At 40.2% G+C, this 27933-nt stretch overlaps 1 protein-coding gene across 2 annotated transcripts; it reads left to right on the top strand.

Annotated features, from left to right (window-relative positions):
• Window positions 1-27933, top strand: ipo13b (importin 13b). 2 transcript variants are annotated; one of them, XM_026158531.2, is made up of 23 exons: window positions 1-137; window positions 551-637; window positions 8691-8816; window positions 8910-9266; window positions 9788-10041; window positions 13063-13203; window positions 14929-15070; window positions 15595-15761; window positions 16057-16177; window positions 16525-16672; window positions 16797-16978; window positions 17244-17270; window positions 17505-17639; window positions 19171-19323; window positions 19712-19792; window positions 19871-20008; window positions 21551-21647; window positions 23679-23731; window positions 25270-25336; window positions 25479-25537; window positions 25719-25808; window positions 25953-26134; window positions 27122-27933. In XM_026158531.2, exons 2-23 carry the CDS (start codon window positions 569-571, stop codon window positions 27216-27218), a joined length of 2886 nt encoding a protein of 961 aa, XP_026014316.1. In that variant the 5' UTR covers window positions 1-137; window positions 551-568; the 3' UTR covers window positions 27219-27933. The 2 variants fall into 2 exon arrangements, 1 of the variants encoding a protein (XP_026014316.1); XR_013905066.1 differs by lacking the exons at window positions 23679-23731; window positions 25953-26134; window positions 27122-27933 and having other exon boundaries at window positions 25719-25799.

The raw sequence follows: 27933 nt of genomic DNA, 5'->3' as shown, positions 1-27933 counted from the left end.
CCTTGTTCATTGGTTACGCTGCGATTACGATATTTCCAACAACACGTGAACGTAGCAAAGGCTACTGGTGACGGAGCAGAGGCAGAAGAGCGGCGGGGAGCTGCCAGCATCGTCTCAGACCGTCGCAGGACAGAAAGGTGTGAAAATACTGGTCCACCAGATAGACTGGCGATAACACACTGAGATGAGATTGTTATGATAAAACTGTCACTCTGAAAATACCAGCGTCGCCGTCTCGCTTGGTTGAATTTGACACTAGGGTTGCGTCAAGTTACATTGCTACGTTAGCTAGTTTCGTGCTAGCACAGTGACGCTAGCAATCGCTGTAGTATTCTTACATAGTGGAGGTTAGCGACAGCTAGAAGAGCTAATGTTAGCTTGCCGGTTAGCCCCTCCTGTCATCCTTATGACTACAATTAATCATATCGTAAACCTAACCTAAACATGCTCATTGCTGTTGCGGAATTATTATGGAAATTACACACTTTGCGGGGGAAAGTTTAACGAAAGCTGCTGCTGAATGTGTTGCTCCTCTTTGATCATTTGACAGCTCCGTATCAGCGGAGATATGGAGACACCGGGGAGAATAGCAGCCACACCGGACGCCCTGGACTTTACGGTGGAAAACGTGGAGACGGTAAGTTTTTGCATCAGTCAGCTCAAGAGGAAAAGCAGGGGCTGTGTTAAAGATAATACGGGCGAATTAAGGGGGAAAGCAGGACGCTTAAGTGCGCCTTGTAGCCCGCTGTAATTACTTTGGTTAAGACTTTTTCTTACAATGCTGGTTTATTTAGGGGACGTGATGTTGCTGTGTTTACGAGCTGACCTCACCTAATTTAGCCTCGACTAAATGCTATGTTTAGAAAGAATACTGAAGTGGTAACAGGTTGTTCCATGCACATTCTCCTAAGTGCGCTTCAAGGTTTTGTTTATCTTTGTCAGATTGGTTATATTCAGCTAGAGTGTGTGTGTATATGTGTGTGTACGTGCGTGTGCATGGCAGTGTTTGCAGCCAGGTCGCTGTGATAAATCTTCCTCCTTGGTGGCCGCTAACAGGGACACAAGGGGATGGGTGGGGAGGCGGTGGAGAGTGTGTGTGAGAGAGAGAAAGGTTCTCCTGGGGTGGATGAGAGCTGATGTGATAAAACTGATAGAGGGATGAGGTGAAGGAGGGAGGGGTCCATGTCGATAACAGTGCCAGTAAAGAAAGAGGAGGGGGTGAGAGGAGGTTGGGGATGCGACAGAAATGATTAGAGGCAGGTTTAAAGGAGAGAGGCAGATTCCTGTGGGGAAAATGCCTGGATAGATAGGTAGTGTGGTGTAATAAAAGCACAAAGAAGAATAACAAACACTGAGCACGGTCCTGTTCTGCCTTGGGATAATCTATTTTCACTTATTCATGTTTCATTTCTGCAAGTGGAGAGTGTATTGTTTTATTGACACACCAGAGGAAAAAGATACTCCATTCCATGGAATTACATTTTCTAAATTTAAAGTTAACACTAACATATATTACATGCACTCCTTAAAATGTGTAATTAATATAACTTGAAGCATGGAGGTAAATTTTTAGATAAAGTAAACTAAGTCCAAACTCATATGCTTAGATATTATCATAACATTGTTCTGTTTTTATTTTGGGTTTGCAATATTGAAGTGAAACCTTGCTTACCAAAAACCCTTCACACATGCAAAAACAATGCCTGATATTTAAAAAAAAAAATGGTGTGAGCCACATGCGCTACATTCAGCTTTCACTGACTCATTTTACTGTCTGAATCAGGTAGTCGTGTCAGGGTACTAATCATTCAGTAAATAATAGTTTTTAAAAAGTGTTTAAGAGCATCTCTGTAATGTCTTTGCAAATAACAAAATGTCATGTGTGGGTAGTGTTTAAGAATTTAAGGTCGTTATTCAGATTGTGTGACAGCTTGCACCAGCATTCAGTCTGTTCCAAGCCGTACAGCACTATCTGTAATCTCATGAACTAATATAGCATGCATACAGCACATAGCATCTGAAGTATAATTTCCCATAAAAGATATCAGCAGTTTTGTATTTATAGTGCAGTGGCATTTCAAAACTAATGAGATATTGTTAGTCTAAGGCTTGACTATATTTAGAAAGTAATACCGGTAGCTGAGATTTTTTTTTCTATTTTCTTATCCTTTCTTGTGAGTTTGGTGATAACACTTTGGTTATGGGATCAGTAGGATGCTAAGAGAATGGAAAGTGTCTTTTCCTGCTTACCTAAAAACATCCTTAGCATGTAAATCTGATATTTAACTTATTGTCTAATATGTTAGTGTCAGCAGTAAATTACCTACTGTACAGTAGCATATGGCTTATGAATAAAAAGATAAATTGTAATTTTATTGGAGCAGTTAAAAAAAGGAGATTGTAGATGCAGAATTTTCCCTTTGCTGCAGTGGGTGTTTGGTAGTGTGTGCTTATATTATAGATGGTGGTGGAGATGATGGTTCCTGGCCCAGTGTTTCTATGTGTTCCATAGAGTGCTCTTTGTTCAGTCTCAGCTCTGTGAAACAAAGTGTCACACTGTCAGGATCTTTGTGTGCATAATAAAAGGGGTTCGAACACTGGCGTACATTTCCGCCCAACTATAATTATCTTTGGAGTCACTATGTGCCAAGAAAGGGAATTTTTAAGAGGAAATTCAGAGCGCCACAGTATGTTTTTAGGATTTTGCCATTTTTTAGCTCTCCCCTGAGACAAAATACTGCTGTACCACAGGAAAGAAGCCCAACACTGCACTGGATCGGCCCAATTCTTGCTCAAGGGAACTTTAACAGGGTGACTTTCTGTTACCGTAACTACCTGTAATCACCCCACACAGGATGCTGTGCACAGGAGACTGTCAAGGTCCATTTAGTATGGTTTAGCTCCCTGCCTCTCAGCTGGTAAAGCACCTCTGTCATTCAGTAACTGTAGGTAATTTCAGGGTGAGATCTATGTAGCAGCAGGTGCAGTTTTAAGAAGTTTTATCACATTTAAAGGCTGAGGAGACTATTCACCCAGCCAGCTAACATATTATAGAACATAGCAGCACCCTAAAATCTGTCACTGAGAAATTACACATGATGTATTAAATAGTTTTTCAGTAGTGAGAGTGTAAGAGTTTGATATATCTTCTTGTGCTAATCCAATGCCAGTATTAAATGAATAACCTGAATTACTCACTGTGAGAAAGAGACTGGGAATCTTTTTTTTAATGTTTACGTCTAGACATTAATAATTGGTTAATTAGCTCCTGTCATGTAAAGATACAAGTTAAGTGTTCTCACCCTCACCATCTTGGTATTTTGAAACAAAGAGCAGGAGAATCTGACTGTGAAACTAAGAACACCGTGCTTTCTCGCAGCTTGTTATTGGGCCAATTGTTGGCCAAAAAACCTTCCCTGGGTAGTGTTGTTTCTTGACTCTAATAATAACCATAATTTACAAAATTAACATAATGTTTTAATCAACAGTGACAGAAAATTTCTATTTTTTTCACCAGATACTTCAATTTAGATACCCTTTTTAAAGTTATCAATTGTAATTCATAAGTACTTCTGTGATACTAACTCACTCTCAGAGCTGAAAGGTTTAGTACGTTTGAGTTCACACACACAGAGTTGTGCTGCAATGTTTTACAAACTGATTGTAGCTGACAGAGAGCCTGATTAGGAGTAGGTGCAGAGGAGTGGATCACAGTATCATCTGCATAAAAATGAAACTTTGCTTTAGTGATATTTTAATGGTCGTCAAACATTTCACATTTCTCTAGGGGCCACCGGCATGCAAAGAAGGCTGGCCTTACCTCGATGACACGTAGGCTCACTAGGCGAAATGACGATCCCTGTAAAGTCCAGAATACATGGCTTCCACTCGCCCAATCTTTACTCCGAAGATTTGGGCCAGCTTATGCACTCCATTCAGTCTTGAGTTGCGGTTCCTCACCCCGCAGACAGTTCAACACTTGGGTGATGAGACATAAAAGTAATCATATTCCAAATAAACAAAAAAAGAGGGAAGTGAAGCCTGTAGGTGCTTGAGTATCCTCTTCTTGAAAACCCATCATCTCACACCTGCTCCTGTCATTTCATGAAGGGCAATTTAGTATGCCTGGAGGCCCTTCAGACTAGGGCTGTGCGATATGACCAAAATCTCATATCCCGATATAAGAATTCTATCGTCCGATAACGATATAAATCACAAAAATGTATAATTTTCTGTAAATTCTGTGAATCTCGGGCAGCTCGACTTGCGGGAAGTGTTTCTAGCTGCGCGTCATGTAGCTGGAGTCGAGTGTTTTTACAGATGCATGAAACGATACATTTTTAGACATAAGTTGTAACAGCCGCCGTTTTCTTTGTATTTATTACACGGCGTGCTGCGGGGAACAGCCTGTTCTAACGTTTGAGTCTAAGGTTTATTTTTTAGCACCTGGCGGCTCTTTTTTTTTACTTCTCATCTGTAAATAATCTGCTCTTTCACCTGCTTCAGTTTATTTTGAAAAGTCTCAACAGGATCTTGAGCTTTATTGTGAAAGGTTTATGTGGAACATAAACAAGCGGACATGCGATGCTGTTACTGTCGTTGTTGCTAACCACAACGCATAAAAACAGGCGCTTGTCCGTCTGTAGTGTGGTATATAAAATATAAGAGAAAGAGAGAACTTTAAGAAATTAATATAGCCACTACAGTGACCATCAAAAGGATGAAAAAATATTGCCGTAAAGAGTTTATTTTGCGACACCACGAAACAAACGATAGCGTAAAATGAAACGATAGACGTTTTTATATGGTCATCCGATATATATCGTTATATCGAACAGCCCTACTTCAGACCCATACCCTTCACATCCTTGTGGCCAAATCCTTGGGTGGGTGGTACTGTGACAGTATTATGGTTGTTTATATCTAAGATAAATGGCAACAATCTTAGAACTGAATCATGGGACGCACCTTTAGTTAGATGAAGTAAAATAATATTAAGGAAGTTGATCACAGTTACACCGAACATTAGCACAAATCACAGAGAGTGAAGTCAACAGGAAAAGCACACTTATGGGGTTTTTTCAGTTGTCATGTCTGTTAACTAACGTCAGCTCTAAATATCAGATAGATGCATTTCTATAGTAAATAAATATTATTATCCTCAATTCAGTATCTAAACCTCAGCAGTCCTCTGAAACTTTTCAGGAAAATAAATGGTTTATGGAACAAGGGACTGCATATGGAGACATTTGGTACAAGAGATTTTTTTAGTGTTCATGTGACTGAGATATAATCACTCTTGGCAACATAGTATTCTTAATTTCTATCTTGGCTGTATGCTGTCAACAGCCACCCGCGCACACAAACTATTGTTCTTTGTTCCCTCATTAATCATCATTCGTCTGCATGTCTCTGACTCTCGCAGTGTTATCATGGGTCAGTGATGTGATCATGCCTTCTGCATACACAACCGTAGCTGTTACAGTGACACTTGTGGACAGATGGCTTGAAAATACACTGAACCTGACCTGCTGTGTGTGAACACAGTGTGCAAAGATATTTCCAAAGTATGTGTGTGGGGGGTTCCTGCTTTTATGCCTTAAAAGCATGCTGGGGAAGAGAGATTTCTTTAGTAAAAAAATAAAAATAAAAAGACTGCCTTTATTTTAGATCTGCCTGCCTCTATTAGTCCAAATCTGCTGCTATGCACGTTTTGTTATTTTAATAAGATCATTTTTAATTTGTAATGGCTCTCACCTCCTGGATTTGCTTCATATTTGGTATTTAGTAAATTATAGGTGAAGTATTATAGCTATTTGTTTTGGTCGTGAGGATTCAGCTAGATAGTGAATCTGTCTGATGGAGGCATGTTGGGTTTTTTTTTTTTTGTTTTGTTTTTTACCTACACGCCCTTTCCCTTCCTACAGTGGTGAGGAGGCTAATGACCTTTGACAGTGTCTGCCAAGAGCTCGGCTTCCTCAGCTGAAGCCAGGTGGTGCAGGCATTTTGCGACCATCTGTAGATACAACTACCTCTATCAACTGCAAGTAAAATTGAGGGCCAGTGTTTTTAAGGATGTGGGTTTTCTTCTTTTCTTCTTGTTTTAAGAACCAGTTAACAGTAGACAATACAGTTGTTTGAGATTTTTGAGATGTCTCGTGTGATTTATAGGAAAAGACAAGCAGTGGTTCTTTGTCAACAGATTAAAGGAGCAAACTGAGCAGACTGTTTAGCATGGTGTGCTTTGATAATAAACCTCGGAAGGACAGAGCAGCTCAGACACAGCGCTGTTCAGGATTAAATAAGGAGAAGTCTGCGATCACACAGTGGAGTTAAAAGCTGCTGTTTATGACTCGAATTACATCAATGGCACAGTGGAACTGACTAAACCGTTTTTTATACACCCAATCTTTTTATGTTTGATCTATGTCTTAATTGGTATATGAGTTAAAGCTGGACCTGAATATTCATCTATTCAGATTTGCATTAACATTTTCCTCTTGGATGAGCAGTTCGCTCTCAGTTATGTATACCCTAGTAACTTCATAGATCTTGTTGTATTATAACTTTAACTAATAGCTGTCCCTGGTACCAGGCTCCTTGCACTCTTGCTTCTGTTAACTTTATTGAAGAGTAGTGTGTTTTCAGTTTTACCTAAATCCAGTAGTTTTGGGCAAATTCGCACATAAATATTTGTGTTGATTGTGAGATTTGTGAAGTCAGACACTTTTCTCTAGTAAAGCAAACTGCAATCCTCCCCTGAATTATCATATTTTATTCAGATAATGAGCACAGAGAAGCAGAGCTACTCCTAGATGGGTCTGTTGCTAGTGTTTGTATACGATCATGTGAGAAGGACAACAAGGTGCTGAGTGAAATGATTACACTCAGTGCTAATCATCAATAAAATGAGATTTAAATGGTTTAAAAAAACAGAACATCATTAGAAGAAAGCTGGTCAGTTATTTGTGGCATCTCGCAAATAACTGAGATGCCACAAATAACTGAGTATATGGGAAACATTGCCTATTTTCCATATATGCTTCCCAGGTAATGTTTCCAGGAAAATACTGCCGATAGGTCTATATACATCACAAATGGATGGATTAGCTGATCTATATTAATATTGAAATTATTTTTCCTCTCTCTAAAAATGATAAATGTCCTAAAAATCCAGTTATAGTTGGGGCCAAATTGCAAAGATCCTGCCAAATCACAGCACAACATTCATTTTTCATACATTTTGCCATGGAGATTTTTCTACATCAGTGGTTCTCATATTTTCTAGCATGCTACACTTGAAGTGAAACATAGTTCACACCCCTCAATTTATAAGTTGTTAACAGTAATGCAGGTTGAATTATAGTTAAAGGTTAGCACAAAAGCAGCAGTAAACCGTTGTCCTTATTTTCCCTACAATTTATCAGGCTTAGTTTCTCTCCATGTGTCAACAGTCCTCAATCGTGGTATATGTGGTTTAAAAAAAAAGAGGTTTCATAGCCTGTTATCACTTATGTTTCTCTGAAACTGAAGATAGATGTTAAGTATGAGCTAAGAATAAGTAAAGGCCCCTTACCATACATATGGCTCCTATAGCTCTTGCTATAGCATCTGTACAGCTATGTACAGATGCTACCTGACTGTGCAAACAGTCAGCTCATTAACAGCCAGCAGCCGTGTTCAGAGTAGTATAGTGAGTAGAGACAGATAATTGCAGTGGAGGATGACAGACATTTAGAGAACATCACCTGAAACTCTGCCTCTAGTCAGTATTGACTTTGTATTGATAGTCTTTTTTCAGCTTTAGTTGTATTGTTGTCCTTTGTAACCTGTCATGTTTTTTTGCTGTATTGTTAAACCTTCCCTTTTCTACAACATTATATTTTGGGGTAAAATGTAAATCCTAGAAGAAATGTGAGGAACAGAGGCATGGGAAGAAACCAGATGGACAGTTAAGGCTCGAGGAAGAAAAATAGAGAGATGAACTGTCAGAGAGAAAAGAGGAGAGCATGACTGGTGGTGGAGGAAGTGATGTGAGCAGGCTTCAGGGGTAAAAGACAAGGATCAAAAGCTCACTGAATAGATTTTTTTTTGCTTCCCTGAGACACTATGTGCTGGCAGCCAGCTGTTTCAGTTCAGTGAGCATGTATGTGTGCTAGTGCGCTTGTGTGCGAGACAGAGAGGAGGAAATAAAAAGGCATTTTTTGCAGAGTAGTGCCTCCGTATTTTGTCTAGCATTGTCAGGATTAGAGGTGTCTGTTTAATTAACACTGCATTTTATTTTCTTGTATTGCCCTCTCTCACACTCATCCCTTATCTTTTTTTTTTCTTTGGCTCTCTCTGCACTCAAGTACTCAAATTACTCAGAGCTACATTTCACAGAGTCCTGTTTTCAGGTCATTGCTTTCTCAACTCTTCAGATTTTGGAGGTAACCTGTCTATTTGGTGTTTATGTGTTGCCAAGTGAGAAAAGATTCTCATTTCTCAAGGCATCAAGGCCTTTCCAGCATATAAGCGCTCAAAGGAATGCATCTATTCGCAGCAGGTCTGTTTGCGGACACCCACTGTTGTGACTGTGGAGTGTAGTTGCAAACATTTCTCACAAGAAAGTTGTTCAGATCCTTCATGGTTCAAGACTGTATGGATTGGTTTCACTGTTTAGTATTATTCTTCTCTTTTCTTTTTCATAGGCACTCCACCAGTTGTACTATGACCCTAATATAGAAAACAAGAATCTGGCCCAGAAATGGCTAATGCAGGCTCAGGTCTCGCCTCAGGCCTGGCAGTTTTGCTGGGCCCTCCTGAGCCCAGAAAAGGTACATGGTACACAGACTCTCACAAAGACACACATAGATAGAAGAAACTAAGATATTTTCTGTAATTTGCATCCATCTTTTCTTCGTTCACAGGTTCCAGAGATCCAGTACTTTGGCGCTAGTGCACTTCACACCAAGATCTCTCGGTACTGGTCAGATATCCCCACAGACCAGTATGAGTCTCTGAAGAGCCAGCTGTTCTCCCAGATTGCCTGCTTCTCCTCTGGCTCCAAGATGGTGCTCACAAGGCTGTGTGTGGCATTGGCCTCTCTGGCACTCAATACCATGCCTGAGGCCTGGCCTGGCGCAGTGGCAGAGATGGTGCGAGTGTTTCAGGAGGACGGGGGAGGAGTGGACGGACGGGCACGCTGCCTTGCATTGCTAGAGCTGCTCACTGTCCTGCCTGAGGAGTTCCAGACCAGCCGTCTGCCCCAGTACCGGAAAGGACAGGTATCTCTCCAGGCACCCCTTTCTCCTATCTTTGCATCCACTGCAGGTTTCCCTATATTAAATATTTTTTTAAATTTTTAACTCTTTTACTCTGTCCATGCATCTTCAGAGTGTTAATAGTGCTTTATAAGATTTTTTTTGTTGTGGAAATGTGGAAAATTTAAAAAACTTAAACGGCTCACATGCCAGTAGCGACTTCTTGTAGTATTTTATGCAGCCCATGTATTCAACCAGAGTTCATTTTATGCTATGATATGACAACACAAGACTAAGAAAGCTTTAACATTTTTTGCATTTTAGCTACCTCACATTTCTTTCTTTCTTTTATTAAATGTTTTTGAACAACAGTTCTTTCTTTTGACTGGATTTTTTAACTACAGAGATGTTTGTGAGAAAACAATGGTTTATATTCCAAAAAGTATGGTATCCAAGTATTTTATTGCCACCAAAATAAAAGAGACAAATACTAGACCTAAACAAAGCTTTAGCAGTATTAACCCTTTTTATCATTCTCACTCTAGGTTCGGGGAGCCCTGGGACGGGAGTGGGGGTCAGTGTGTCCCTTACTGCAACAACTACTGCGGCGGACAGACAGCCCGGGAGCCGTGAAAGCTCGCGTGCTACGCTGCCTGTCATCGTGGGTGCTGCTAGATGTGCCCCTCAGCGAGAGTGAAGGCCTGGTGCACGACTGCTTTAGTGCCCTGCCCGACCCAGAGCTCTTCGACACAGCAGTAGAGGCAATAGTCAATGCCATCTCGCAACCCGATTCCCAAAGGTGTGTACAAATGTTTGTAAATGTGCATTTATGTTTACCCATTAAAATGGGATTATAACTATAAGACGACATGATAACTATACTGCTACACAAAAGGTTGTGAGGAACTGGTGAAAATACACTGGAGACAAAATGAAAACAGTGAAAGAGAGAGATGAAAAAATCAGTAGCTTAGGGCTGAGAGCAGACAGGGTGGGCACTGGAAGGGCACAAGGGAGGGATGGAAAGAAAGAAGGAAGGAAGGAGGGAGGGATTGATACAGGGCAATCTGACAGCCAGGGGGAGGAGAGCGGCATTTCTCGGTTGGCTGGCGTTGCTATGGTTACAGAGCTGGGGAGAGATGTCATCATGCCCCGGTTGATTCAGACATAGCAGGCACCCATTACCCCTCCCCTTAGAGACAGAAATCTAGAGGGAGGGGGCGATGGGGCGATGCAAAGAGAAGAAAGGATGCTAAGAGACAGGGGAGGGCAAGGGAAGGTGTGAGATGTGTGGAAGGATAAAAGGCTTCATCCTCCATACCTCTGCACGGCTGCACAGACAGAGGGTTGGACCTGTGAAGTTACTGTTGACAATTTGTTTTAAACAACCTGACATTATTCCTAGCAGATGGTAGGAGGACAATTAATGGCAGTGGAGTTACAGGTAGAACATCTTCAGTCTCAACATGACACACACAGCATAAAATAAGTATTTCCAGGCTCCTAGAATAGACTGTTACAAATGTTATCCTTCTGATTTCTTCTGATTTCCTTTTTTTCAGTTATGTTTTTGTTTTTTCTTTTTTTAATGTCATGGTTGTCAGCTCCTCCCAGAAGTCATGTCTTATTAGAAGCGTCTCCTGAGACACATGTGGCCGCTGGTTTTGTTGGTCCATTGTTTAATCATAAGGTTAAAGTAACTCCATAAAATAGTATCTGTTCATTAATGAATGAAAGACAAGGAAACAAATAAATCTGTTTTTCCATTATCCCTTAAAATACTGTCAAAGCCCACATTTTTTTCCATCCTTCACAATCGCTTTTTTAATTCTATTTTATCACTTCTCTCACTCTACCTCTGATTCTTTGTGCTCTTCCTTTCCCCTTTCTCATCTCTCTCATCAGCACTAAGCCCTCCTCCCTGTCTCTTGTTCTCTCTTTCTGTTTAAACACATTACAGTCAACTCATTTAGGGGGATGCTATTGGTCCAGCTGCATCCTGTTGCCAGGCAACCCATTTCCCCTGTCTCAGAGTGTTGCAGTAATTGCAGAGGGGATCAGAGGTGGGGAGAGGGATGTTGGGGGGGGGGGGGGGGGGAGATCTGGAATGAGAGGGAGAGAATGAAGGCGGAGTCAAGAAAGGCAGAAATTGTATAACATCATGGTAGGAGCTAAAGAGAAGAGGAGATAACTATAAGCGAGCGGAGAGGAGATGGCAGCAGGCTGTCTCAGAGGAATCTCCAGAATGTCATCTCAAGTAAAGGAAGTGGGGAAATGCATACAAATTCATTCTTCCCTTTTAATCACATGACATGCACACCAAGCCTTCCTTTTCTGAGCTAAAAGTGCATGACCTGCATTTGCAAAGCACCTTATTAAAAATGAATGATCTTCTGAGTGCATTAGTGCAGTCTACCGGTCACATGTACACACACGCGTGCTCGCACAGTCAGTTAGGTTAAGTGCAGTTCTCAGTGCAACTCATAGCATTACTTAGACAGCTGAACACAGGATCTAGGCCAATAGATGTACAGGTATGAGATTATTAGATGGAGGCCATATTCATACACATGTGCTTCACAACAGGGTGGATCTCACTCAAGAAAAGGCTGAGTCAGCATGGGCAGCTTAATAGAGGGCTGGACTTCATACAGGACCATAGAACCATCTGCTTGACTCATAAAAGGGTCCTAAAGAAATTAAAATAATAAATCCTTTCTATGACCGCAGCAAGGGATACATTTAACGTGCAACACAGGAGGTACATTGCAAGGGGGGTCGGTTGGGTCTGGACACTTTTCCTGTGGCTGCTGTTAAATTACCACTGAGAAATATTTAATTAGTCAACATAGACAGGAAATCCATGTAGCTATCACAATTTAAAGATGACTTTTTTTTGCGTATGTCAAATAGATGTTTTTTGTTATTGTTGTTTTTTTAAAGATTTTTAAAGATTAAAAAAACATTACTGGCAGATACTGATAATGGAAATAATAGTCAGTTGTGGCCTTAGTGTGCTTCTCTAGTGCTCTAATCTAACCTACAGTTGATTAGGTTGAAATATTTGTTGTTGTTTTTTTATAATTTTGTGTGCTTTTCCAAATGCCGGTATAGTCCCACAACCTTGCTCTGTCATTGATAAATATTCATCGACCTGGACCAACCTCCGTATTGACTTTCTCGTAAAAGATGAAGCACAGGCTGCATGCCACAAAAACCCAGTGGGACACACGTAATATGGTTTACATGTATAGCATTCACTCATGCACATAATCTTCTAGTTGACATTCAGGAGCCCTTCATCTCCAAATGTCACTCTTTTTCTTGCTGTCATTAAAGACGACAGGAGAACTGATGTTGTATGATGTCGTCACATGAGCAGCTGTGAGGGGAGCGTGTGGTGCCGTGTGTCACGTCATACGTGTCTTTTAGCCAGAGTGAGGGAATTATAAATGGCTGAGACAGCAGGAAGAGGACAGAATCAAATTTGACAGCAGTGAAGCTGTGAGAAGAAGCTCTGAATAGATTTTCTGGTGGGATTTTTACGGTGGGTGTGCTAGATCAGAGGTTGGACTAACTTGGACTGAGATTTGATTTGAAATAAACACTTGTCTTGGAAAGGAGCAATAAATACATCAACCTAGCTGTGAGCAGTGTGAGTCAGGTTGATATACACCAGTTGAGAGTCCCTAGCCTTGCATCCTGTGTTTTATCTGCTGTATTAAAAAAAAAAAAAAAAAATCATTTTTATTAAACTTTGCAGTTTCATAAATACTGATTGTAGATGTTCTTTGTATTCGTTTGTGTTTATGGGTTGCAGATATGTGAACACTTTGTTGAAACTGGTCCCTCAAGTGCTGGCACTCCAGGAGCAGCTCAGAGAGGCTGTTCAGAATGGAGACATGGAAACCTGCCACGGTATCTGCCGGATCGCCGTCACATTGGGAGAAAACCACTCTAGGTGTGTGTTTATTATAGCACAAACACTTAAAAATAAAGTGATCTTGGTCAGTATTGTTGCTATTAATATTTCAAGAAATTACTTGCCCTTGAAATTTTGAAAGTGGCACTACCTTAACCTACCTTCTTAGGTTACAGGAAATACGAGTTATTTAGTTATTTTTTGAAGTGGTCTTTACCTTTTTGTGTTTCCACACATAAAGGTAAGCATGGTTTTGGGGGAAGGGACTTCTGAGTGGCCATGAAAAAAATCTTAAAAAGCACTTTTTGTTAGTTCAATTTAGATAAGACAAACAACACAAACGGTATTTAAAAGTGAATCTAGATTTAAAAAAAAAAAAACAACAACAAAAAAACCCCCTCTAATATTAATATAGAGTCCAGAGCAGCATTGGAATTGAAAAAGTGAGAAGAAGCAGGCTGTGGTGGTTAAGCAGCCTAGAAAGTGAATGAAGAGCAGAAGAGGTATTATACAAAGCACTGAATTGGAGAACTGCTTTTTATTTTCTGATTGGTTATTGCGCATATTCTAACACAGCCAACCCCAACACGGTCATCCTGGAAGGTGCAGCTTGCAGAATTTTCAGAGCCAAAGACCAGGCTTCATCTTCATTCTTTATATACAGGCCTCATCCTATCCTCAGTGGCTGCTTTGTGTGTCTGATTCGGTGCTGTCACGCAGACGTGCATCTCTGACAAAGACAGGGAACAGAAAAGAAAGATGGAGACAGCTGAGACATAACCTCATCACTTTTCTTTCTTTCTTTTTTTAAAATAAATTCCTGGGTGTGAAAACAGCTTCTACAACAATAGCAGACTAATTTCCATTTTCATGGGTCTTCACTGCAGCAGAGTTGCACGAAAACAATGCTTTTTCAAAGTCTTTACAAAGTTATTGAGAAAAAAACTTCCTCCTACTTTGGAGTTGGGATGGGTACCGGTATCCGGTGCCATTATGGCAAGTGTAGTAGGCGGGCCCTTTTAGAGCAGAGCTACAGATTAAAAATGCCCAAGGTGAAGGGTCAAAGTCTGGCTGTACTTCACGTTCTTCTCTGCGTGAGTAGCTTAATGTTGTTCATGTGTAATTTACGTTGAGTAGGCTAACCACGTTATTACATTAATGCACGTAAGGTGAACCAGCAAACACCGTCGTAGTTACATGCGGCTGTCTTCTTTTTTGATTACAGATACTCCCTTCACCCTGGCCAAAAAGGCTAAAATGACCAAAGAAAAAGTGGAAAACAGTTAAACATGAGAGGTTTTTGGACGAAGTTTGTGTTTTTTCCATTGATTAAGCACTGCTTCCAGCCAAGAGTGATGCCATAAATCCCCTATAGCGGCAGAAAAGGCTAACATTGTTATCTTTTTACAAAAAAACAGCTGAACATGAGGTTTTTGGACCAATTTTGTGTTTTCCATTCTTTAAGCACCGGCACCGTTTCAAAAGTACCGGTTTGGTACTGGTACAGATAAAACCTAAATGATACCCATCCCTACTTTGGAGGGGAATAAACCCCAAATTAAATCTTGGTTTTTACTGAGCTCAGTTTGTATGAAATAAATCATGCTTTAAACTGTCTTTACACTGTCAGCGTTTTATGTGTTGTTTAAAGAGAGGAGTAGTCTAGTTTAAATGTGTACTAACTTCACTGTGCACTTGCCAAATCACACCTTTCTTCTATCTCTTTCTTTTTCCATTTACACTCGTCTCTCCCACTCTCTCCAGGACTCTGTTGGAGCAGGTGGATCACTGGCAGAGCTTCTTGGCTTTAGTCAACATGATCATGTTTTGTACAGGCATCCCCGGCCACTACCCAGTCAATGAGACAACGAGCTCCCTCACACTCACCTTTTGGTACACGTTACAAGTGAGTGATGTTCAAATCAGATCTGTACCTCAAGGTTAGATTCTTACAGTATATAAAATGTGTTTATGGGTAATCCCAGTAAGTCTAGATGTTTCTGCTAGTCATGTCTTTACTGGGCATTCAAAACCATCCCTTCCATTAAGTTTTGCTACCTCTTCCATAGTATCACAAAGCTTGCAATTCACTTTTAACAGACTTCATGAGAACATGAGTCATTCTGCACTTCATATTGCACAAATAAACTCTTCTTCGGGCTGTCATAGGTCTTTGTCTTCATTTTTTAAATTATTAATTGCAGCTCTGAAATCATTGGGTTTTGTCTTCTATATTATCTGTTTCATGGTTGGTTTCTATTTGCAGAGCTTGGGTAATTGTGTTATTATTGTAAAATCTAAACTATTAACCAAAATCAGTTCTTGTTTTTTTGTGAACTTTGTGTGAGTCAGATAGATACCTTGGAAGTATTTCAGTCATTTTATGTAAAAGACCATCGATTTGATTCTTCTTTATCTCTTTCTTCTCAGGATGAGATCATGTCATTTGAGTCAGACAAACAGGCCGTATATCTGCAGGTCTACAGGCCAGTGTATTTCCAGCTGGTGGATGTCCTGCTGCACAAAGCCCAGTTCCCCTCTGATCAGGAGTATGCATCCTGGTCCTCAGATGAAAAAGAGCAGTTCCGAATCTACAGGTGTGTTTGTTTGCTTTTGTGTTTGCGCATTTGTATGCATGGATCTGTCTCAGTCTATTGTACAAGCCCGTTTGTGCCACTGCTGTTGTGTGCAAGTGTTTCGGTGATGGTCTAAGAGTTTCAGAAATTACTCACTGACAGGATGATTGGTCAACAAATGAGCATGTATTCCTCTAATAGACTCTCACTGAACTGACAGCTGAGAGGGCAAAACCTGTCTTGTAAACAGATCAATGGATAAGGTTTCTAGAGTCCGTGCCCCTAAAATGTCTGTCTGTGCACGTTTGTCCTTCAGAGTGGATATCTCAGACACACTCATGTATGTGTATGAAATGCTGGGATCTGAGCTGCTGAGTAACCTGTATGACAAACTGGGAAGATTGTTGACTAATGCAGAGCAGCCTACATCATGGCAGGTGGGTGAGACATAGACACATAAACAAGCAAAGAAGTAATCTAAGCTATTTTCAGTTTCTTTCAGTGTTGCAAAAGAGCCTGGACTGAAAATGTGTCATGGCAGATATAATTCTTTTTTGAGGCTAGCACCTGTAGACTTATATAACCTAAATAGACGTAAAAGCGAAATGTGTAATCACAAAAACAAAAAACATTTTGATTTCAGTTTTGAATTATTTTTTCTTTCCAATGTTTTATTTATTTATCACTTCTTCTTCTTTTAATCCATTCCTTAAGCTATTATAATTGCGTCACCTTTCTTATTTTGTACACAAATACATTGATACGCTTCTTCTTCCTCCTTCAGCACACAGAAGCTTTGCTGTATGGCTTCCAGTCCATAGCAGAGACGATAGATGTAAATTACTCTGACGTTATCCCAGGCTTGATAGGTCTCATCCCCAGAATCAATATCAACAACGTCCAGTTAGCAGACACAGTGATGTTCACAATAGGTAAGACAATAAAGATAATAAAATGAATATCAAATGTAAATAATGGTAATTCATGTGACTAGACAGTTGTGGTGCATACAGAAAAAACACACAAATAGTTTGTTGATCTGTATCTGAATTCTAGGTGCTCTCGCTGAATGGTTGGCAGACCACCCAGTGATGCTTAGCAGTGTCCTTCCCTTGGTGCTACAAGCTTTAGGAAACCCAGACCTTTCTGTGTCTTCAGTGTCAACCCTCAAGAAAATCTGTAGGGAGTGCAAATATGACCTACCCCAATATGCGACAAACATAGTCGCTGTCTCACAGGTGTGTGGATATTATACGCTTGTGTACTTTCTTCCAAATTGTTCCAGGATTTAAGAAGTTGATAATCTAACTGCTTCCTTCTTCGTTTTTGGAAGCTAAGGTGTTGCAGATTTTTGTAATGTTCTTGTTTTCCAGAAATAAGTACACTTTGAACTGACTTCAGTTGGATTATTTTGGATTACTTTTTTATTGCTATTTTGAGATGTTTTTGTTGAGCTCTCAAAATCATACAGCCTTCTTTCTCTCTCTCTTTTTTTCCATCAAGGAGGTGCTTATCAAGCAGATACACAAGGTCAGTATTTACCGTGTCACGTTCAGTCTCTGTTTCTGTCTCTGTCCTGGCACTCAGTTTAGAAGTGACAATTAAATGAGAAAAGCTGTGAAAGGATTATGTGACATGTTTGCAGCCTGTAGTCTGAAGATTATGTGTTGTGCAACAATCTGTTAGCTATGTCTGTATAGATCTTTGTGATGATTTAAAGCTTGCTTAAACTAAAGCTAAACCTGCGATTCCTTCCTCTTGCAGACAAGTCAGTGTATGTGGCTCATGCAGGCTCTTGGCTTTCTGCTCTCTGCTCTCCCCGTGGAAGACATCTTAAGAAACCTTCACTCTCTCATAACCCCCTACATTCAGCAACTGGAGAAACTAGCAGATGAGACGGTACGTATACAAACCAACGTGAAACGGCACACACAAACAGAGCGCAGGCACAGTTGGATTCTGGCCAATAGGAACAGGCCTTGTGTCTGTGTGGTGTCACTGCAGTGGAACATATCTCTGCGGGACCAGATTGGATTTGACCCTGCACCATGGGCTAGTGACTCACATGGAAGTAGCAAAGACACCCTTTCTCTTACTCATGGAAACATCCACAGGATAAAAGCAGAGTTGGGAAAATAAAATTGCCTACACCAATGTACTTACAGTAGGTCATGCTTGTGAGCAAACAGTCAGGCAAAAGAAAATTCATGACTCTGTTTAAATGTTACATCCAATAAACTGTCATACTGGATAGTACAAATATAGAGCTGTTCCTGTCTAAAAATAGTCTGATATTTACTGTTTGTGGAACAGAACAGGTTTTCTCCTGATCGCTTGTTTTTGTGTGTGGTATTGTTTGTTTTTATCAGTACAGACCCTGGATGGGCTGAATAGAGATGTCAGTTTAGATGAAGCTTTTCATTTCTGTGTCTGTCTCTGGCCCTGTCTCACCTCCCATCCTTCACAAAATACGCACACACAGTCAAACCATGTCTTACCCATCCTCGTTTCCTCCCCCTCTTATTGTTTTCTGTCTTGCTTTTTGATGTATCGGCATTACATCAGACTAGGAAATCAGGTGGTGTCTGGTGCCGGACAAATAGTGGCACCTAGTGGGGAGACCTTCGGGTTGCATTACATCAGGGGTGAATGACCATGACATGTGATGGGGGAATAAATAACTGATGGAGGCACTTGGGGGCTGTTGAGAAGCATTTGTCCATGAACTGTAGTTCAGCTGCAGTTGTTGCAGGATTAGCATGGGACTGTCAATGGATTTGAAGGAGACATAAAAGATGTGGCTCTTAGAGGGTGTGGCAACTACATGTTTGTTCTCTTTGTTGCAATTTGGTTGTTACATCTCCACCAAAAATGGCAATTATTAACCACTGCCTGTGAAACTCCTACTAATGTTTTTACCTGTGATGGTGTGTTTGTGCTAAGTGTGTTTGCATGGGTGGGTGTGATGATGCCTTTAAGAAAAGTGGTATGACAACAAGACAAAAAAAAATTTTAATTATTTTTTTCACTTGAAATTGTAATTGAAAATATGATAATTTAACAGTTTAATTGTAAAGATATAAATATGAAAGAACAAATTTAACCTAACCGTAACATTGAGTTTATTATTACTGAATAAATTATTTAGTGTCAAATTTCATTTATTGTTTTTATTTACACTTCACTTCTTACCGCCTTGAATTGTTGATACCTTTGAATCATTCTTAAAACTGTTTCTTCTGTTCGCAATTGTAATTGTGCCAACATGTCTTAGTTTTCAAGATTTGTTTGTGTCTTAAATAATTAAGCAGTTATAGATTTCAAGGCTGACACTAATGCTCTTAGTCAGTCTGGGTCCCGGCATTAGGTTGTAAATGAGCAAATTTCCAATTAGAAGTAATCTGTTTCTCTTTTTTTGTTGTTCCTTCAGCCTAATCCTTCTAATAAGTTAGCAATCATCCACATCCTGGGGCTGCTGTCCAACCTATTCACTACGCTCGACATTAGCAAGCAGGATGACGAGTCAGCGGATGGCTCAGCACCACCTGTCAAAACAGCCCCACCTCCACCAGGACCAAACCCGGTCAGTCACAGCACACAGTCATCACTTTAATTAGAAGTGTTGCGTGAATGAACAGTTTCTATGGCTGTCGTCAATGAGCTGAATCTGTATTTGTCAGATTTGAGCTAATATAAACACAGAGAGTGTACCATTTTACAGATTTATAGCATGACACACTCTAGTTAAGTAGACATGGAAAGCAGTGAGATGCATAGCCCTTGCAGCCGTTTGACTTTAATTCTCTACAACCCAACCCGTGCTGTCTCCGTCACTGAACACATCAGGATGTCACTGAATAAACTCATGACTGGGGATTTATACTTCTATTTATAACAATAACAATCATAGCCGCACTATATGGACTCACAGATGTCAGCAGATTATGGTTAATGATGTCTGTGTGTTTCAGGTCGTGGTTGTTTTGCAACAAGTTTTTGCTCTCATACAGACGGTACTCAGCAAGTGGCTCAACGACTCACAGGTTGTAGAGGTGAGTTGTTAAGATGTGCAATGCATGCCTTTATATTTTGTCTATATTTTATGTAGCTAATCCTGTAATATCCCTCAGGCGGTGTGTGCCATCTTTGAGAAGTCAGTGAAAACTCTCCTTCATGACTTTGCTCCCATGGTTTCTCAGCTAAGTGAGATGCTTGGGCAGATGTACAGTACCATTCCGCAGGCTTCAGCCCTTGACCTCACCCGACAGGTACACACACATTTTGGTCAGAGATTTAGACATATATGAGTATCTTTTCATTTGCTTTTAAAGCTCTAACGCTTTGTTAAAAGTGGTAGTGTAGGAGTTACAGAGCTATGTGCCAGCAAGTCCAAGGTTAATGAGAATGCTAAATAACATTGTAAGTCATGATCCAGAGTTTTGGTATTTATTCATCACCAGACTTTCTAGTAGGATTTATGTTGCCACATAACTGAAACATGTTTTTATTACTGATTACATTTTCCTTCAGGAGGTTAAGCAAGAACACTATGAACCTATTAAAAGCAGTTACTGACAGTTTAGTGCTATTTATAATGTCAAATAAATGTGTTAGGTTTTTACTCCACAGAAAAAGGTCTGGTGTATTTATTTACAGATGGTATTTAGTCCGATTTTTTTATTATTTGCAGCTTCACAGCATATGTTTTAAGTTAAAGTTTGTAGCCTAAGCAGGAAGGTTTCTGCAGAAGAAACCTAATTTTTCTTTTTTCTTCCTTTTTTTCTTTTTTTTTTTTTGTCCGTTTCTTTTAAAACTCAAATGCAAGTCCAGTTGAACGTGTGAATGTCTACTTACTAAACAAGTGTCAATTATGCCAATTTCCACAGATAAGAAAAATCCAGAAATACTGGAGGAATTAAAAGTAATAATACAAAGCTTGTTTTTATCTCTCCACTGGGTAACAGTAAAGAAAGAAAATAGAAGAATATGTGCTTGCCTTCTAAAATGAATGTAAAAAAATCCCTCCAGTCCCCAGCCACTTTGTTCGGTACACCTGTTCAGCTGCTCATTAACACAAATATCTAATCAGCCATCATGTCAGCAGCTCAGTCAGTTTAAGCAAGTGGACATGATCAACATGACCTGCTGAAGTTCAAACTGAGCATCAGAATAAGGGGTAAAAAGCTGATCTAAGTGGCTTTGATTCTGGTGTGGACAAGCTGGTGCGAGTATTTCAAAAACTGCTGATCTACTGGGATTTTTGCCACACAACTGTCTCTGAGGTTTTCAGAGAATAGTCCAAATGCCTTGTTGATGCCTCAGGTCAGATGGGAATTGCTGGACTGCTTCAAGCTGATAGCAAGGCAACTCAAATTACCACTTGTTACAAGCAAGGTCTGAAGAACATCTCTGAAAGCAGAACACATTGAACCTTGAAGCAGATGAGCGTTTGCAGCAGCAGGTCACACCAGGCATCACTCCTGTCGGCAAAGAATGAGAAACTGAACATAAAATTTATAAAACAGTCTCACAAAAATGTCATGAATATGAACCAAAATCTCTGAGGAATGTTTCCAGCACCTTGTTTAATCTATGCCACAATTAATTAAAGCAGTTCTGACAGGAAAAGGGGGCCGAGCTCAATACTAGTGAAGCCTACCTAATAAAGTGTCTGGTAGTCAGTAATTATCTGGTTAGTTTGTTGCCTGTTTAAAGTCCTTTCTTCATACTGCAGCCTGTTTTCCTTTGAGTAACCCAGTTTTTTATGTGTAAGTAAAAATAGTTTTTAATGTGAGGCCCTGCTGTTTCAGATGGTGCATATCTTTGCCAGTGAGACAGACCACTTCCCACCCATCAAGGCTCTGTTTGAGCTGGTTACTTCGGTAACACTGTCCATCTTCCAGCAAGGTAGGGGGTCCTGCAGGGGCGGGAGTGTCAGTAATATAAACGGTTTCTGTTAAAATCAGGTAGGTTTTTTTCTGAAAAAGACAGAAAAGCTGCACATTATTTGGCTCTAATTTAATAGTTAGTTAATCTTTCCTTTACATTCTGCAGAGGTAGACCTTTAAATCGTGGACGTATAATTTTCACAACATATTGTGATTTATTTTGGGGTTTTTTTTGTCAGGCACCTAAAAAAAAAAAAAATTGCCTGAATGTGCACATGCTCCTTTTTTGAGTACATGTTTCTAGTCGTATTTGATTTGACAGTTTTTGATTTGGTTTAGCAGAGGTGGTTTTATTTCATGTCCATTGATGCTTCCTGCTAAGAATACTTGTGCAACATAGTAGATTTTGCTAACAGGTCAGCCTGGGAGCATAAAAAAGAAAACAACAAAAAAGGTTACAGGTCATCGGACTCCACAGTCGACCTTTAGACATTCACTCTAATTACTCAATAATGTGAGCGGAGTTGTCTGTCTGCTTGGTGTGTTGACAGAGAGTCATAAAAGCAGACCTTTTTTTCCACTTATGATTCAAGTCATTTTCAGATTATTGCTATCTGCTACTATCTTGTAACAGTTGAGATGTTGTCATGATTCTGTTCAATAGGGGAATTTATTTATTACATTTATTTGTCTTTTACATTTACAAACCAATGTAAGTATTTCATTGAGGAAAAGTTTCCTCATATGCGTAACCCGGGGGCTAGAGTGATTATTAAATATTTGACATAAATGGACATCTTCGAGTCGATATCTCCTCTTTCATTAAACATGGCTTTGAGTATTGTTGCCAAGTCTGTCTGATACTCCCCTTCCCTTTGTGTTGTCCCCTTTTCTTCTCCCCCTTTTCCTGTTTTGACTGATTAAGTAATGGCTGCCTCTCCTCCCTCCTCTAAACTCTTGTTTTCTGAGCAGGTGTCCTGCAGTAGTATTAGTACTGGATACAGTCACAGCAAAAAGACTAGCTTTTTTCAGTTGACATATAACATAGCAGGGAGGGCTTGCTCCATACGACTGCAACCACTGTTGTCCAAGAATTAGTCAGGCTCACTATCACAACCCTTTTGAATAATCCTGAATTGTCTCGGAAGTGTTCCTGTGTGGTAGTGGGCTGGAGGAGGGTATCGAGCAGGAAACTTTGTTTGGAGTCTGGGAACAGCCAAAGCTGGGCGCTCACTACATCTGTTTTCTTTTATCCAGAAAAAAGAAAAAGTTGGAGTCCTTCCAACGTCAACCTTTCGCTATTGGATTGATCCCGAAAGTCAAAAATTTCAATGTGGATTCTTCCACTTTTACAAGAGATGTGTGTTTAACTCTGCATCATATGTTTTCAGAGCCTTGTAGTCTGTGTCCAGCATAAAGGGAGGTCGTGATAAGTGAAGCTGTCCTTAATGTTAAATGTGATTCCTATTGATGCTGTGGGCTCTCATTTGAACCAATGGGGATGTTATTGACTAGTGCTGAATGGACCCTTTACAGTAACCTTCACCTCTGAGGTGCTCGTTTAAATGAGAGGAAATGCTTTGCTTGCTATTTGATGGTGTTGATGTCGGCGGCGCCTCATGAGGAGCAGATAAAAGAGGGTTCATTCTGGTTTGGTGCCTTTTTTTTTCTCCTTGTTTTTTCTTCCTCCAAGCTGTAACAGTAACAGAGGTGCCTCCTGGGTTCCCACTCCAAACACACTTTTGTTCTTTTAGGTTTGTTCTTTTTCTCTCGTTACTTCTTTCCGTTTCTCTCTCCAAACAGACCCATGTCTTTGTCTTCTGCCTGTGTTTTGTTTTTGGTTGGTCTCTTCTTCCAAGACTCTGCCAAAGCTTCATATGCCCCTCCCCCCCTTCTCCCCTTCGTTCCTTACTCACGTGTGAATTATTTCAATGAAATATTTTTGAGTTCTCTTTTATTTCCACATGACTGTTGAATCTATTAAGTTGCTGTTTGTATATTATTCTTATTCTCTTATGATTTCTTAAGTTTCATCTTTATTATATTTTAGGACCCAGGGATCATCCTGATATTGTTGATTCATTTATGCAACTCCAAGCTCAGGTGTGTTTTTGGTTTCTTATTTCATTCACTTTGGGTTTCTCTCTCTTTCTCTTTTTCTAGTTCCGACCTGTTTCTCTGTCCTCTTCTCTCTCTATATAAATATACCCTTTTCTGTTCTTTGTTACATAGGCAAGGCAGTGGAATGTAACACACGAGGGGAATGTTTGAAAACGGGACGTTTGTCTCTCCTCAAACGCTTTTGATTCTAACAGTCTCCTCACCACAAAAACATAGCGCTGTACTCATGTAGAGTTTTATTTGCCCTGTAGAAATGAGCTTTATCTGTGCAGTGTGCCCAGTACAGTAAGGAAAAACAACCAAAATCCTTATTTTGTAAGTTCAGGTTATATTCAGGTAATCAGCTAATAAAACATTTTTTATGGCCTCTTGCAAAAATGCAGGATTTTCTCTTCTCACTGCCAAGTTACCATCATCACATAACCAGTCTTGTTTCAGTAAGATAACAGGGCATTTTTAAAATGACCCTGGGTTTTTTGGAAGGGTTTTATACCCTCTGATGTCTTAAATTCTCATGACACATGCCATGTAAACCCTTAACCAGTTACTACTTTATAACAAAAGATCAAGAGGACTTGTTTGAAGTCATTTTGCAATAAAATCCACCACCTGACACACTTAAATCGTATTATGTCTTTAACCATTTTCCCTAAAGTCAACACCAGGGTAGATTTCCTCATCTGGAAAAAATAAATCCACAAACTCAGAACCTCAGAGGAAATATTTTAGTTGATGCGGCGCTCATGGGAAGGATGATGCAACAGTATGAGTATCAGCATTGTGGTCTCAGGTGACTGATTAGTCTCTGAGCTGAGTCCTCCTCTGAAGTCATTCCAGCCCAGAGCCAATCAAAGCCCAAATGAATTAATATTCAACTAATATTAATCAGTTCAGACAAATTGGCTGATGGCTCTCCCGTTTTATATTTTTGTCTTTCGTCTTCATTCTTCTTCCTTGGTTTTCTATCTTTGGATAGATCTGACCTTCATCTCTCCCTTTCCCTTTCCCTCTCTCCCTCTCTCCTCTCCTCCATCCTGAATGAGTTCATTATTATGAGATGAGTTGTCTTTCTCTTTATCTGCACATGTTAATTACTTACACACTTCTGTTGCATATTCAATCCAGTCAACCAAAAACAAGGAATGTAATGTTTGGAATACAATTGAGTTCAAGAAACGAGCCCAAAACCACCATTGCTTTTAGTTTGACTTAAGTTTTCAAATGATTTCAAAGTTTGATTTTGTGCAATTTGTTTGTTACACCTGCCGACTTCTGCATTGGAGGATCTCTGTATGAGTTTGCATATAGTTCTTCCTAAACAGACGGAGAGAGAGTATTGCAGCCTGGTAGGCAGATCTGGCTCCTTGCCCGTGTTGCTGTCAGATCTGACTACCAGGCTTAGCGGGTATTGTTGATACCAGAAATTTGAAGGATCTTATGCAGTGGAATGTGGTGAAGCAGTACCGATTGGGTCGGGCCGACAAAAACATACTCTGTTTAATTCCTTTATCTGCTTTTAGGCCCTCAAACGGAAGCCCGATTTGTTCTTGTCTGAGAGCCTCGACGTGAAAGCAGTGTTCCACTGCGGTAAGTTTGCACATGATTTAGACAACCATACACACTGTTGTGTGTTTTGCTACAGTTTCTGTGAATGTGTGCTTGTCAGTACAAAGTACAAATTGTAAATGTTTGACACCAGCCTTCAGTAGTTTCTGTCTCCCACTTCTAGGAGTTCTGTCACTCAAATTTCCTGAGGCTCCGACTGTCAAGTCAACGTGCTTGTTCTTTGTAAGTACACACACACACACACACACACACACACACACACACACACACACACACACACACACACACACACACACACACACACACACACACACACACACACAGAGCTTAAACCATACGAGTGTGTTCAGAAGTGAGTCATTTGTCTTTAAATTTGACGATTCTCTCTGTGTTCCTGTCTTAGACTGAACTATTACCCCACTGCTCAGACGTGCCTCCATTAGCCAGAGTGGTGCAGGAGGACGGCAAGCTGTTGGTACAGGCCGTTCTGGAGGTGAGAAGCACCACATTCACACCACAGAAATGTTTCATCATTTCAGTGATCCTGCAGTTTGCTGTGTTATTACACTCCAAACTCTTCTTCCTCATTTACTGCGATTAAGTCCCTGATGTAATTTACCTCCTCTGCTCTCCCCAGGGCATTGGAGGTGGGGCGTCTCGGAGTCTGATGGACCAGTTTGCAGATGTGCTGTTTTGTCTGAACAAGCACTGCTTCTCTCTTCTCGCCGTGTGGTTGAAAGAGGCGCTGCAACCTCCAGGATTCCCATCATCACGGATCACAGCTGAGCAGAAAGATAACTTTTCACACCAGATACTCAGGTAACACCACTGGACACACACATCCATAATGTCATCCTTTTATTTGGTCTCACTGAGATTTAACATATGAAACAAATACAGAAACGCACAGTAAAATCGAGGGAGTGTGAGACTCACATCATATGCGATAACACTTTAAGAACAAGTAACATCACATTGACCAAGAGGACTGTTCTGCATCACCACCAACTCTGACAGTTTCAGGTCCTTCTGTAGATTATTCCAGAAAAAAGAGGTGCCATACTTCAAATTTCAAGTAAAATTCAAATTTTTTTTGTCACATAACATATGCATACACAGTATGACATGCTGTGCCATGCCCGACCATTAAATTACCATTACTTGAGGCATTGTCACATCTGTTGTTCATTTACTCTGGTCCTAATCTGTTGATGAGTTTGTAAACTTATAACGTGTTCACTGTGATAATTTGTCACTACAAACCACGCGAGACTGTTCAGTATGATCATTGGCTAGATATGTCTGGAGTGTGAGCAACAACAGTAAATACGGATGCTGTGTTCTGAACTGTTGGAGATTTAAGTTAAGTTCACAGTTGCTAGCCCGTACAGACCACAGCACGTATATTGGACCTTGTTACTTCCCAGAATACACGGCATACATGCGTTTTTTGCTCAAACTGGAAATTTACTCCTGGTAGTTTGTTCAGATTGAGGTCAAATCACATTCACACCATAAACGAACCACACAAAACTACCTCCTCCAAAGTGTCTCAGTGCGGTTGGTTTTGTCTGCACCCGAGCGCGATTACTGTGTCACAGCTACACAAAGGAACGGCACCAAGGGGGAAAACAAACCAGAGTTCTGCTCTAAGTTTGGAGACAAATGTTTGTAAAATATGAGACTTTACTGATTATGCTTTAAACACATGTTTGCACACAAAGAAGGAAGCAGCCCAAGGAGCAATTTACATATACTTTATAATTGTTTCTTTTCTGCCTTCTTTTCTTCTCTATTGTTAAACAGAGAGCGAGTGAACAAGAGGAGGGTGAAGGATATAGTGAAGGAGTTTACGCTACTGTGCAGAGGTCTCCATGGTACAGAGTACGCCGCTGAGTACTGAAACTCTACCCTTGAACTTTTACCTAACCATGACCTGTCTTCAGTGCAAAACAGCTGGATGCCACAACTACACAGTTCTCTTGAACACCTTCAGCAAAGATATCATGAAATGATTGTAATGTAACCGAACCCGCTGCAGAACAAGACATGAAACCACTCCAGTGCAGACGCGCCATTGGATTAATGGACAAACATTAAATCCATGGCTCTAGAGAGGCCATGATTTCTTTTTTCTTTTTTTGTTATAACCTTGATTGTTTCTCTCGCCCACTTGCCTCTCTTCTCTTACTTAAAGGTCTTTTGTTAAGTCAAGCTTTGAGGAGAAGTGCTGCCACACATCTCCTTTTCTCTCTGTCTTGTTCTGCCTTTCTAGATCTTCCTGTGGTTCCTAGATTGTTTCCTGGTGATTAGCATCCATATGAAATGGTAGTGGTATCGTACGTAGCTACTTAACATTATTTTCAAAATGAATCAAATTAATTATATAAATGTATATGTATGCACATATATTAAGACAGTGGTTTTCAGTCCTGCTGCTGCTATAAAGAAAGGAGAAAAGGACCAATCTTAGGGGGAGAGGCGGGGGATTCTGCAGGAAGACTGACGTCGATATAATATTTAGTCCTACTCATGCCCCTTGTGATCTCTGCATTTGCCAAATTATCATGGATCTTTCATTTTTGTGTTTTGTTTTTAAATAAATGCCTTTTATGGGA

This window comes from Astatotilapia calliptera, chromosome 23 (assembly GCF_964374335.1).
Source record: "Astatotilapia calliptera chromosome 23, fAstCal68.1, whole genome shotgun sequence".
Classification (NCBI taxonomy): domain Eukaryota; kingdom Metazoa; phylum Chordata; class Actinopteri; order Cichliformes; family Cichlidae; genus Astatotilapia; species Astatotilapia calliptera.
The sequence above is the reverse complement of the archived record's forward strand: the minus strand, read 5'-3'. Positions and strand labels throughout refer to the sequence as shown.

Bases quoted from the DNA above. Each gene is read 5' to 3' on its own strand.
- ipo13b (XM_026158531.2), top strand. From the start codon at position 569: ATGGAGACACCGGGGAGAATAGCAGCCACACCGGACGCCCTGGACTTT. The intron at 19,324-19,711 runs GTCAGTCACAGC...TGTGTGTTTCAG, and splicing joins CTCCACCAGGACCAAACCCG to GTCGTGGTTGTTTTGCAACA. The intron at 26,135-27,121 runs GTAACACCACTG...ATTGTTAAACAG, and splicing joins TTTTCACACCAGATACTCAG to AGAGCGAGTGAACAAGAGGA.